The 15,140-nt window shown below is 59.7% G+C and overlaps 1 protein-coding gene across 1 annotated transcript in view; it reads right to left on the minus strand.

Annotated features, from left to right (window-relative positions):
- Positions 1 to 252: 252 nt before the first annotated feature.
- The window catches only part of RNASET2 (ribonuclease T2), a 29,569-nt gene continuing 14,681 nt past the window's right edge, over positions 253 to 15,140 (minus strand). Inside the window, exons 7-10 of the mRNA XM_066248358.1 lie at positions 12,543 to 12,656; positions 10,328 to 10,373; positions 8,753 to 8,827; positions 253 to 622 (exon numbers count right to left, since the gene is read on the minus strand). Of these exons, the coding sequence (XP_066104455.1) occupies positions 443 to 622; positions 8,753 to 8,827; positions 10,328 to 10,373; positions 12,543 to 12,656 (415 nt within the window). The 3' untranslated portion in view covers positions 253 to 442. The remainder of the gene's footprint in view (positions 623 to 8,752; positions 8,828 to 10,327; positions 10,374 to 12,542; positions 12,657 to 15,140) is intronic.

Consider the following 15,140-nt stretch of genomic DNA (forward strand, 5'->3'; position numbering starts at 1 on the left):
CAGAGGACATGCCTATGCCCACACGAGGCCGCGAGGGAGACACTGGCGGTGAGCGTGATCTGTCACCTCTGGCCCCGTGGAAAGAGAACTGTCCACCCTGAGGCAGGAGGTGGAGACACCCCCTATGTGAGGGCAGGTCCCAAGATGACCCCCGGGAGGAGAAGGCAGCTCGCCCTGGGGGACAGAGGCCAGTTCTCCTGAGTCTGAGCCCCCTGCTGAAACACCATGGCACCAAAGAAATGAACAAAGGAGAAAAAAGAGAAAAGGTAGCTTTATTCCCCGTACTACAGAAACCCACCCTCAGGCGTGAAGTGAAAAGCAGAGAGTGACAATGTTGTAAGCACGAGGCTTCCTGGGGCGTTGCTGGGGGGAGAGCAGAGCTCCGTGAGGTTTTCTCACTATTCCACACACTATATTTCCAGACTGGGCCACAGCGCCTGGCCTAGGGGGGCGGGGGGTAGAAGACGGGGCCATCCTGGCAGACCTCCAGGGCTCTGTCCGGCCTGCCCCGCCCTGCGCGGTGTTTGCTGCCAGCCGGCTCCCCGGGCTCCGTGCAGTTCCGCAGCTGCAAGTCCTTCGTGAAGCACAGCTCGATCTGCCCGAGGATCTGCACCTCCTCACCCTGAACAGAGACGAGACATGCTTTCACTTTCTACATCTGGACCACGGTCACAGTTCTACGCAGTCACGACTTAGAACCTGAGTAAGAGGCGGCTCCAGGAAGGGTAAGCCCCTTCCCCCAACGCTGACCTCGGCCAGGGCCCCCCCAGTGCTGATGTGATTCCAGATCCCCCCCCCACAGATGCTTTCTGAGACATCCCCCCCACTACAGAGTTGGTGTGGGCACGGCCACACACATAGCATGTGCCCCGTGCCGTCAGGAGGAGACGGCTTCACAGGTAAACCCGCGAAGAACATCCCAATCCTGAAAGAATCAAGCCTTCCTCAGCTGACAGAACAGACACAACTCGTCTGTAACCGGGACAGGTAACAACAACCGGAATCTGAACTACAGTGATACCCACACCTGCACCAGCCCATCCGGAACAGGTGCATTCTGGGTAGGGGTGAGCCGTGAGAAGACAAACACTGTCCAGGCGTGGAGCCAAAGAATAAGGTCCTTTCCACCCACACACGCACACGCACACACAGCCCACCCACAGCATCTGTCCCCCCACACGCACACACACACAGCATCTGTCCCCCCACACGCACACACAGCCCACCCACAGCATCTGTACCCCCACACGCACACACAGCCCACCCACAGCATCTGTCCCTTCACACGCACACACACACACAGCCCACCCACAGCATCTGTCCCTCCACACACACACACAGCCCACCCACAGCATCTGTCCACCCACACGCACACACACACACACAGCCCACCCACAGCATCTGTCCACCCACACGCACACAGACACACACAGCCCACCCACAGCATCTGTCCCCCCACTCGCACACACAGCCCACCCACAGCATCTGTCCCCCCACTCGCACACACAGCCCACCCACAGCATCTGTCCCCCCCCCACACACACAGCCCACCCACAGCATCTGTCCCCCCCACACAAACACAGCCCACCCACAGCATCTGTCCACCCACACGCACACACAGCCCACCCACAGCATCTGTCCACCCACACGCACACACAGCCCACCCACAGCATCTGTCCACCCACACGCACACACAGCCCACCCACAGCATCTGTCCACCCACACGCACACACAGCCCACCCACAGCATCTGTCCACCCACACAAACACACACACACAGCCCACCCACAGCATCTGTCCCCCCAGACACACACACAGCCCACCCACAGCATCTGTCCCCCCACTCGCACACACAGCCCACCCACAGCATCTGTCCACCCACACACACACACGCACACACAGCCCACCCACAGCATCTGTCCACCCACACAAACACGCACACACAGCCCACCCACAGCATCTGTCCACCCACACAGACACACACATAGTCCACCCACAGCATCTGTCCCCCCACTCGCACACACAGCCCACCCACAGCATCTGTTCACCCACACGCACACACGCACACACAGCCCACCCACAGCATCTGTCCACCCACACAAACACGCACACACAGCCCACCCACAGCATCTGTCCCCCCACACAGACACACACACAGCCCACCCACAGCATCTGTCCACCCACACAGCCCACCCACACACGCACACACAGCCCACCCACAGCATCTGTCCCCCCACACACACACAGCCCACCCACAGCATCTGTCCCCCCACATGCACACACACACACAGCCCACCCACAGCATCTGTCCCCCCCCACACACACAGCCCACCCACAGCATCTGTCCCCCCCCACACACACAGCCCACCCACAGCATCTGTCCACCCACACGCACACACACACACAGCCCACCCACAGCATCTGTCCACCCACACAAACACGCACACACAGCCCACCCACAGCATCTGTCCCCCCACACAGAAACACACACAGCCCACCCACAGCATCTGTCCACCCACACGCACACACACAGCCCACCCACAGCATCTGTCCCCCCACACGCGCACACACACACACACAGCCTACCCACAGCATCTGTCCCCCCACACGCACACACACACACAGCCCACCCACAGCATCTGTCCCCTCACACGCACGCACACACACAGCCCACCCACAGCATCTGTCCCCCCACACGCGCACACACACACACACAGCCTACCCACAGCATCTGTCCCCCCACACGCACACACACACACAGCCCACCCACAGCATCTGTCCCCTCACACGCACACACACACACAGCCCACCCACAGCATCTGTCCCTCCACACGCACACACAGCCCACCCACAGCATCTGTCCCCCCACACGCACACGCACACACAGCCCACCCACAGCATCTGTCCCCCCCCACACACACACAGCCCACCCACAGCATCTGTCCACCCACACGCACACACGCACACACAGCCCACCCACAGCATCTGTCCACCCACACAAACACGCACACACAGCCCACCCACAGCATCTGTCCCCCCACACAGAAACACACACAGCATCTGTCCACCCACACGCACACACACAGCCCACCCACAGCATCTGTCCCCCAACACGCGCACACACACACACACAGCCTACCCACAGCATCTGTCCCCCCACACGCACACACACACACAGCCCACCCACAGCATCTGTCCCCCCACACGCACACACACACACAGCATCTGTCCCCCACACGCACACACGCACACACAGCCCACCCACAGCATCTGTCCCCCCACACGCACACACACACACAGCCCACCAACAGCATCTGTCCCCCCACACGCACACACACACACAGCCCACCCACAGCATCTGTCCCCTCACACGCACACACACACACAGCCCACCCACAGCATCTGTCCCTCCACACGCACACACAGCCCACCCACAGCATCTGTCCCCCCACACGCACACACAGCCCACCCACAGCATCTGTCCACCCACACGCACACACACACACAGCCTACCCACAGCATCTGTCCCTCCACACGCACACACAGCCCACCCACAGCATCTGTCCCCCCACACGCACACACACACACAGCCCACCCACAGCATCTGTCCACCCACACGCACACACACACAGCCCACCCACAGCATCTGTCCACCCACACAGACACACACACACACACAGCCCACCCACAGCATCTGTCCCCCCACTCGCACACACAGCCCACCCACAGCATCTGTCCACCCACACGCACACACACACAGCCCACCCACAGCATCTGTCCCCTCACACGCACACACACACACAGCCCACCCACAGCATCTGTCCCCCCCACACACACACAGCCCACCCACAGCATCTGTCCACCCACACGCACACACGCACACACAGCCCACCCACAGCATCTGTCCACCCACACAAACACGCACACACAGCCCACCCACAGCATCTGTCCCCCCACACAGACACACACACAGCCCACCCACAGCATCTGTCCACCCACACGCACACACACAGCCCACCCACAGCATCTGTCCCCCCACACGCACACACACACACACACAGCCGACCCACAGCATCTGTCCCCCCACACGCACACACACACACACAGCCCACCCACAGCATCTGTCCCCCCCACACACACAGCCCACCCACAGCATCTGTCCACCCACACGCACACACAGCCCACCCACAGCATCTGTCCCCCCACACGCACACACACACACAGCCCACCCACAGCATCTGTCCACCCACACGCACACACACACACAGCCCACCCACAGCATCTGTCCACCCACACGCACACACACACAGCCCACCCACAGCATATGTCCCTCCACACGCACACACAGCCCACCCACAGCATCTGTCCCCCCACACGCACACACACACACAGCCCACCCACAGCATCTGTCCCCCCACACGCACACACACACACAGCCCACCCACAGCATCTGTCCACCCACACGCACACACACACAGCCCACCCACAGCATCTGTCCACCCACACGCACACACACACAGCCCACCCACAGCATCTGTCCCCCCACACGCACACACAGCCCACCCACAGCATCTGTCCCCCCACACGCACACACACACACACACAGCCCACCCACAGCATCTGTCCACCCACACGCACACACGCAAACACAGCCCACCCACAGCATCTGTCCACCCACACGCACACGCACACACAGCCCACCCACAGCATCTGTCCACCCACATGCACACACACACAGCCCACCAACAGCATCTGTGCACCCACACGCACACACAGCCCACCCACAGCATCTGTCCACCCACACGCACACACACACAGCATCTGTCCACCCATAGCATCTGTCCACCCACACGCACACACAGCCCACCCACAGCATCTGTCCACCCACACGCACACACAGCCCACCCACAGCATCTGTCCACCCACACGCACACATGCAAACACAGCCCACCCACAGCATCTGTCCACCCACACGAACACACAGCCCACCCACAGCATCTGTCCACCCACACGCACACACACACACACACAGCCCACCCACAGCATCTGTCCACCCACACGCACACACACACAGCCCACCCACAGCATCTGTCCACCCACACGCACACACACACACACAGCATCTGTCCACCCATAGCATCTGTCCACCCACACGCACACACAGCCCACCCACAGCATCTGTCCCCCCACACGCACACACAGCCCACCCACAGCATCTGTCCCCCCACACGCACACACACACACACACAGCCCACCCACAGCATCTGTCCACCCACACGCACACACGCAAACACAGCCCACCCACAGCATCTGTCCACCCACACGCACACGCACACACAGCCCACCCACAGCATCTGTCCACCCACATGCACACACACACAGCCCACCAACAGCATCTGTGCACCCACACGCACACACAGCCCACCCACAGCATCTGTCCACCCACACGCACACACACACAGCATCTGTCCACCCATAGCATCTGTCCACCCACACGCACACACAGCCCACCCACAGCATCTGTCCACCCACACGCACACACAGCCCACCCACAGCATCTGTCCACCCACACGCACACATGCAAACACAGCCCACCCACAGCATCTGTCCACCCACACGAACACACAGCCCACCCACAGCATCTGTCCACCCACACGCACACACACACACACACAGCCCACCCACAGCATCTGTCCACCCACACGCACACACACACAGCCCACCCACAGCATCTGTCCACCCACACGCACACACACACACACAGCATCTGTCCACCCATAGCATCTGTCCACCCACACGCACACACAGCCCACCCACAGCATCTGTCCACCCACACGCACACACACACACAGCCTACCCACAGCATCTGTCCCTCCACACGCACACACAGCCCACCCACAGCATCTGTCCCCCCACACGCACACACACACACAGCCCACCCACAGCATCTGTCCACCCACACGCACACACACACAGCCCACCCACAGCATCTGTCCACCCACACAGACACACACACACACACAGCCCACCCACAGCATCTGTCCCCCCACTCGCACACACAGCCCACCCACAGCATCTGTCCACCCACACGCACACACACACAGCCCACCCACAGCATCTGTCCCCTCACACGCACACACACACACAGCCCACCCACAGCATCTGTCCCCCCCACACACACACAGCCCACCCACAGCATCTGTCCACCCACACGCACACACGCACACACAGCCCACCCACAGCATCTGTCCACCCACACAAACACGCACACACAGCCCACCCACAGCATCTGTCCCCCCACACAGACACACACACAGCCCACCCACAGCATCTGTCCACCCACACGCACACACACAGCCCACCCACAGCATCTGTCCCCCCACACGCACACACACACACACACAGCCGACCCACAGCATCTGTCCCCCCACACGCACACACACACACACAGCCCACCCACAGCATCTGTCCCCCCCACACACACAGCCCACCCACAGCATCTGTCCACCCACACGCACACACAGCCCACCCACAGCATCTGTCCCCCCACACGCACACACACACACAGCCCACCCACAGCATCTGTCCACCCACACGCACACACACACACAGCCCACCCACAGCATCTGTCCACCCACACGCACACACACACAGCCCACCCACAGCATCTGTCCCTCCACACGCACACACAGCCCACCCACAGCATCTGTCCCCCCACACGCACACACACACACAGCCCACCCACAGCATCTGTCCCCCCACACGCACACACACACACAGCCCACCCACAGCATCTGTCCACCCACACGCACACACACACAGCCCACCCACAGCATCTGTCCACCCACACGCACACACACACAGCCCACCCACAGCATCTGTCCCCCCACACGCACACACAGCCCACCCACAGCATCTGTCCCCCCACACGCACACACACACACACACAGCCCACCCACAGCATCTGTCCACCCACACGCACACACGCAAACACAGCCCACCCACAGCATCTGTCCACCCACACGCACACGCACACACAGCCCACCCACAGCATCTGTCCACCCACATGCACACACACACAGCCCACCAACAGCATCTGTGCACCCACACGCACACACAGCCCACCCACAGCATCTGTCCACCCACACGCACACACACACAGCATCTGTCCACCCATAGCATCTGTCCACCCACACGCACACACAGCCCACCCACAGCATCTGTCCACCCACACGCACACACAGCCCACCCACAGCATCTGTCCACCCACACGCACACATGCAAACACAGCCCACCCACAGCATCTGTCCACCCACACGAACACACAGCCCACCCACAGCATCTGTCCACCCACACGCACACACACACACACACAGCCCACCCACAGCATCTGTCCACCCACACGCACACACACACAGCCCACCCACAGCATCTGTCCACCCACACGCACACACACACACACAGCATCTGTCCACCCATAGCATCTGTCCACCCACACGCACACACAGCCCACCCACAGCATCTGTCCCCCCCCCACACACACAGCCCACCCACAGCATCTGTCCACCCACACGCACACACACACACACACAGCCCACCCACAGCATCTGTCCACCCACACGCACACACACACACAGCCCACCCAGAGCACCTGTCTACCCACACACACACACACACACAGCCCACACACAGCATCTGTCCACCCACACGCACACACACACACAGCCCACCCAGAGCACCTGTCTACCCACACACACACACACACACAGCCCACACACAGCATCTGTCCCCCCCACACACACACACAGTCCACCCACAGCATCTGTCCACCCACACGCACACACAGCCCACCCACAGCATCTGTCCACCCACACGCACACACACACACACACAGCCCACCCACAGCATCTGTCCACCCACACGCACACACACACACAGCCCACCCAGAGCACCTGTCTACCCACACACACACACACACACAGCCCACACACAGCATCTGTCCCCCCCCCACACACACACAGTCCACCCACAGCATCTGTCCACCCACACGCACACACACACACAGCCCACCCACAGCATCTGTCCCCCCCCACACACACAGCCCACCCACAGCATCTGTCCCCCCACATGCACACACACACAGCCCACCCACAGCATCTGTCCACCCACACACACACACAGCCCACCCACAGCATCTGTCCCCCCACACACACACACAGCCCACCCACAGCATCTGTCCACCCACACGCACACACACACACACAGCCCACCCACAGCATCTGTCCCCCCACATGCACACACACACACAGCCTACCCACAGCATCTGTCCCCCCACACGCACACATACACACAGCCCACCCACAGCATCTGTCCCCCCACACGCACACACACACACACACACAGCCCACCCACAGCATCTGTCCCCCCACACGCACACACACACGCACACACAGCCCACCCACAGCATCTGTCCCCCCACACGCACACACACACACACACACAGCCCACCCACAGCATCTGTCCACCCACACGCACACACACACAGCCCACCCACAGCATCTGTCCCCCCACACAGCCCACCCACAGCTTCTGTCCACCCACATGCACACGCACATGCACGCACACACACACATACATACTCCCCTGGTCCCCACACATGAGCAACTCTGCCCCTGGGAACTCCATGGCGAACACAAAGCCGCCAGGAAAGTGGGACTTGCCTTCCTGGTGGAGACCGGGAGGCTGGCACTGACCTGCTCTGGTGGGAGACACTGGATTTTCGGCGTGACCCCGTACAGGCCAGCAAGGGCGTCTTTAATATCCGCAATCTGGAATGAAACAAAGTGCGTGAGGAATGAGACTTCCCAGAGAGAATCCTGCAGCCCTCTATTCGGAGGTGACTCTGGTTCACACCCTCACGTGACAAGAGGGTGACAACTTCCTCCTTGCTGAGCGCTAATCCTGGCTGGCAGACAGGACAGGAGAGGCTGAGAACAAGCCCCCATCCCCACCCAAGGACAGGATGTGGCCTCCATCCACCAGACCACAATCACACCCTCTCGTTCTCTCTGCTCCACTCCCCCGTCTGCACCCAGAGCCTGGGAGGCGGGGACGGGTGTGGATACAGAAGCAGAAAGTACCCTAATGGTAAATCAAACTGACTGTCACCAGTCAGGACCGACCCAAGTTACACACCCTGCTGGTCCTGATGCCCAGCCAACTGCCTGCCTGCAGCTCCAAAAACACTGTTGCCATTGTTGCTTTTATTATTGTCGAAATCAAATTCTGGGCAACAATGTGACAGACATTCCCCTTCTCCACCTGTCGGGAATCCAGATGAATCCAAGGGCCCTGCAAACACTTTCTCAGAGCTTCCCAGAAGAGTGATCAGGGGCAGTTGGTGCTGTGTCCCCAAGGTCACTGTCCCTCTCTCCTCACCCTCCATGGGGGACAGACACAAATTCCCTGGAACTGGCCACACAGCCCCGCACAGACCCCACGGAGCAGAACTGAAGGGCTTCGACTCCCCCTGTCCAGCCATGGTGCCGGAACCACAGAACTACGATGGGTCGTCGACTTCAAACCTTTCTCATTCACACTTAGGACAGACATAGAACCATCTCCAAGAATCTGACCCACTTCTCTGAAGTGACAGCAACTGATCCAGCAATGGGCCAGACTGCAAGGTCACAGGGTCTCTGCTGGGCAGCTACTCAGAGGTGCTTGCAGGAAAGCACAGGTGCGGCTGGAAACCAGCAGGATTTTGCTTAAAAAAAGCAGCCTGTCCTGAGTGCGAAACAATGACCTTTTGTGATGCTTATCTGACGATAAGACCTGGTCATGCTTAAGTTTCTACAATTCTAACATAAAAACTATATATATCTCTATATAACTATATATATGTCTATATATATGTCTGTATATATATATAGTTATATATAGATATATAGAGAGACACACACACACACAGACACATCATAGTTTCATCATGAGAACAAAAACAAATTTCGTTTCTTCCTGGAACAAAATGTCATAAAACCGAATGCTTTCCAAACTGCGTGTCCCACCTGCCCTGTCCGATCCTAGAACACGCTTCTGGGTTTCAAAATCGTTGGTCTAAGCAGCCTCCTGTTAACACACAATACACTCAGGAAAACAGAGCCAAAAGAAACCACGCCCGTTCAGAAACCTAACAGTGAAGCAGGAGGGAGCTGGTCTGGGTCACTGGAAAGCCAAGCCCCCGTGGAGCGCCCACGCTGTCAGCTCCATCGGCCAGGTGTCCCCGTCAGCAAAGACTCCCTGGGCCAGAAGCTCGAAGCAGGACGTACCTGATAGTAGTTGCCGGACGGTACTATCCCCAACTTCTGGAGCACGCTAAAATTTAAAGTTAAAAACAAACAAAAATATGAGCCATATAATGAAGATCCGTTTTCCTTTCTCGTTCTTTTCAAACAGCACATTCCATAGGAAACCCAGAGATGCTCTTATAGGTAAGTGATGTTTTTCACCCCCGATACTTTGAGCAATGACCCTGCTATGAGCACACAGGCAGCCACGACGACCCGGCCTCCCGCACGCTGCGTGCCGCTGGTCTGGGCTCTCCTTCCAGCTCCTGGATGCTGCCGGGTGTCCGCCCACACCACCTAGTCACCACACCTGTCCTCAAAGACAGATCGCCATCAATTCTGGATTCTAGGCTTGTCCTAGGAAACAGCGGTTTTCAAACTTTTTACCCTTGGGGACTGGTGAAAATAGGAGAACTATTTCAGGGACCATTATAGGCAGAAATCACCCTGGGCACAAACAAATTTGACTAAGACCACTGGGTCTATAATCTTCCTACAGCACCGGAGTGGTTAACTCTTTCGCAGACCGGCATGGAATTTCTGATGGACGGGTCTATGGACCAGCGGTCAGCAAACACTGCTCGGAAACCGCCCTGGGCCAGACCCATATACACTTCGCACGCCTACGGCACGGGGGCCCCTGACCCGGCACACAGCTATGACCAGCTCCGGCGAATCCTAACCAAAGCGCCCTATGATTAACTGACTATATCGCAGAGGTAAAATAAAAATCGTCACATCAGTAATGCCAATGGTACCCTGGCCCCATCGCCCTCCCTGGACTATCTGGGTTAGGACCATGCAGAATGGACACAGGGACCCGGGCTACCTCTCCGGGCACAGACATCATCTGACGGTGAGCTGGCTCCGCAGGGCACACCTGCCTCTCCAGCTGTGGCTTCTGACAAAAGCACCTTGTGACAAAAGACCAGACAGCTTCTCTCAGGACTGCACTGGGGTCTCTGGTCATGGCTGTGATGCCCCTAGAGCAAGGTGGGGGGGGGGTCCTGGAAGACCCAGAAACAAACTTGCCTCGCACCTGCCTTGTGCTGTCCACGCAGGATAAACGCCAGGTCTCAGATAAATGCCCAGACAGAATTTCTCAAACGTTTGTATTTATCACAAGTTGCAGTGATATTTTAAATATGTCATGTTAAACAAAATAAAAAGTCGACCTGTTTCTTCCTGTTCTTTCCCATGAGGCTGACGGGAAGGAAAATTAACAAGGACCCGCGTGGCTTGCCCTCTGCTTCCGCTGGGCAGCGGGGCGAGGAGCCCTCCCGACTTGGTCGTCAAGGAGACGGGGCAGAGTGGGGGCGTGCGTGGGAGACGGCCTCCAGCCCTCCCTAGAGCGTGGGGTTCTCTAGAGTTCAGGTCGGCTGGGTGACCATGTCGGTTCAAGACATTTTACATTCTTTTTTCAGGTTTGCTACCTTGATATTCTATAGAGTAATAAATTATAAATATATACATAAAAAAAAGAAAACCCTGCTAGCTTCAGATCATTTGGCTGGCTTGCCTCTGAGAAAAAGATACTCGGTCGTAACAATGTACAACAGAGAGGCAACCACGAGATTCCAAGGTCTGACTTCTTCATCTGAAGGCCTGACGGGTGGCTAGGGTCCAGCCCCCAGCAGGACGCCCTGGGGGGGATTTCTGAGAGCATGGCAGTTCCTGAGCAGTGACCTGTCCCCCTTGCTTCAGGCTCTGGGTGCTTTCTGGGGCCCCCAGCCCCCTGCCCCACCCCCTCCGCCTGCGAGTTCCAGGACACGGCAGCAAACAGCCGGAGGTCCCCGAGGGTCAGCCTGCAGGGAAGCTGCCCTGTCTACTCAACACGCTCCCGTTGGAAACGACAGATGGACAAGGCACGCCCTGGTCAGTCTTGTTTTCCTCAGGCTAACGCACTGTCCCAGATGTCCGCACCCGGAGAGGTGGCCCAAGTTCCCGTGTCCCCTCTGTGTGACCATGACCCAGAATGACACAGAAAGCCCGGGAGGAGACATGAGCATGTCTCAGCACGATTACACTGGAGTTCACCGAGGTGCACAGCACTGAGAAGGGGGCGGCTGCCCAGGCTGAGTGGCTCCAGGCTCATCCCAGGGACAGGGACGTCACAGCTGTGAGTGTCAGGTGCACAGGAGTGACTACCACACAGAGAAGTGGCCTATGAGGAGCAGCCAGACCGAGCGGCCCCTACCTGTTCAGGGCAAGCCCCCTATACAGGTCCAGACCCTCGCCGAAGTACTTCTTCTGCGAGTTGAGGGTGTCCAGCTGGGCCACACAGGTCCCGTGTTTCTCCCACTCGTGCTTCCTGGAAGAAAGTTTTATAAAATCTTCAGTTAAAACGTCATGAAACCAAGCCACAGTAACAGGCTCACACCAGTTCCCTCCTAGCTGAGGGCATTCACGTGCCGGAGGCAGGATGTGTCTCCCATGGTATGAAGCGCAGCTCCTTATCTGAAACACGGGCAGTGCCTCCACGCCCTACACCTGGAACACAGCCCAGTGGACGCCGCGTGGGCTGTGAGGTCTCCACGCTCTTCCACCGGGAGCCACCACAAGGCCGAGCAGGAGGAAATGCCACTGTCGCACACCCGCAACCACACAGCACCGGGCCCTCCTGGACGAGCCAGTGCCGCAGAGCCGGGGGCTCCACCAAGTGGTCCCTTCTAAGCAACCAGCCAGGAAATGGAGAATCGCTAACTACTAAGAGATGCCTCGGTCTCTGCAAAACGGGAGGAACCACCCGAGAATCTGCTCCACAGGGCGCCGGGAAGCCACCCGAGAGTCTGCCCCACAGGGAACCCCCTGAGAATCTACCCCACAGGGAACCACCCGAGAGTCTGCTCCACAGGGAACCACCCGAGAGTCTGCTCCACAGGGAACCACCCGAGAACCTGCTCCACAGGGAACCACCCGAGAGTCTGCCCCACAGGGAACCACCCGAGAACCTGCCCCACAGGGAACCACCCGAGAGTCTGCTCCACAGGGAACCACCCGAGAGTCTGCTCCACAGGGAACCACCCGAGAATCTGCCCCACAGGGCGCCGGGGAGCCCCCCGAGAACCTGCCCCACAGGGAACCACCCGAGAGTCTGCTCCACAGGGAACCACCCGAGAGTCTGCCCCACAGGGAACCACCCGAGAACCTGCTCCACAGGGAACCACCCGAGAGTCTGCCCCACAGGGAACCACCCGAGAACCTGCCCCACAGGGAACCACCCGAGAACCTGCCCCACGGGGAACCACCCGAGAGTCTGCTCCACGGGGAACCACCCGAGAGTCTGCCCCACGGGGAACCACCCGAGAACCTGCCCCACGGGGAACCACCCGAGAGTCTGCCCCACAGGGAACCACCCGAGAGTCTGCCCCACAGGGAACCACCCGAGAACCTGCCCCACAGGGAACCACCCGAGAACCTGCCCCACAGGGAACCACCCGAGAACCTGCCCCACAGGGAACCACCCGAGAGTCTGCTCCACAGGGAACCACCCGAGAGTCTGCTCCACAGGGAACCACCCGAGAATCTGCTCCACAGGGAACCACCCGAGAACCTGCCCCACAGGGAACCACCCGAGAATCTGCTCCACAGGGAACCACCCGAGAATCTGCTCCACAGGGAACCACCCGAGAACCTGCCCCACAGGGAACCACCGGGAACCTGCCCCACAGGGAACCACCCGGGAACCTGCCCCACAGGGAACCACCCGGGAACCTGCCCCACAGGGAACCACCCGGGAACCTGCCCCACAGGGAACCACCCGAGAGTCTGCCCCACAGGGAACCACCCGAGAACCTGCCCCACAGGGAACCACCCGAGAACCTGCCCCACAGGGAACCACCCGAGAGTCTGCCCCACAGGGAACCACCCGAGAGTCTGCCCCACAGGGAACCACCCGATAGTCTGCCCCACAGGGAACCACCCGAGAGTCTGCCCCACAGGGAACCACCCGAGAGTCTGCCCCACAGGGAACCCCCCGAGAACCTGCCCCACAGGGAACCACCCGATAGTCTGCCCCACAGGGAACCACCCGAGAGTCTGCCCCACAGGGAACCCCCCGAGAACCTGCCCCACAGGGAACCACCCGAGAACCTGCCCCACAGGGAACCACCCGAGAGTCTGCCCCACAGGGAACCACCCGAGAACCTGCCCCACAGGGAACCACCCGATAGTCTGCCCCACAGGGAACCACCCGAGAGTCTGCCCCACAGGGAACCACCCGAGAACCTGCCCCACAGGGAACCCCCCGAGAACCTGCCCCACAGGGAACCACCCGAGAACCTGCTCCACAGGGAACCACCCGAGAACCTGCTCCACAGGGAACCACCCGAGAATCTGCTCCACAGGGAACCACCCGAGAATCTGCTCCACAGGGAACCACCCGAGAACCTGCTCCACAGGGAACCACCCGAGAATCTGCTCCACAGGGAACCACCCGAGAATCTGCTCCACAGGGAACCACCCGAGAACCTGCCCCACAGGGAACCACCCGAGAACCTGCTCCACAGGGCGCCGGGGAGCCCCCCGAGAACCTGCCCCACAGGGAACCACCCAAGAGTCTGCTCCACAGGGAACCACCCGAGAATCTGCCCCACAGGGAACCACCCGAGAACCTGCCCCACAGGGAACCACCCGAGAACCTGCTCCACAGGGAACCACCCGAGAGTCTGCTCCACAGGGAACCACCCGAGAACCTGCCCCACAGGGAACCACCCGAGAACCTGCTCCACAGGGAACCACCCGAGAACCTGCCCCACAGGGAACCACCCGAGAGTCTGCCCCACAGGGAACCACC

This window comes from Saccopteryx bilineata, chromosome 12 (genome assembly GCF_036850765.1).
Source record: "Saccopteryx bilineata isolate mSacBil1 chromosome 12, mSacBil1_pri_phased_curated, whole genome shotgun sequence".
Taxonomy (NCBI): domain Eukaryota; kingdom Metazoa; phylum Chordata; class Mammalia; order Chiroptera; family Emballonuridae; genus Saccopteryx; species Saccopteryx bilineata.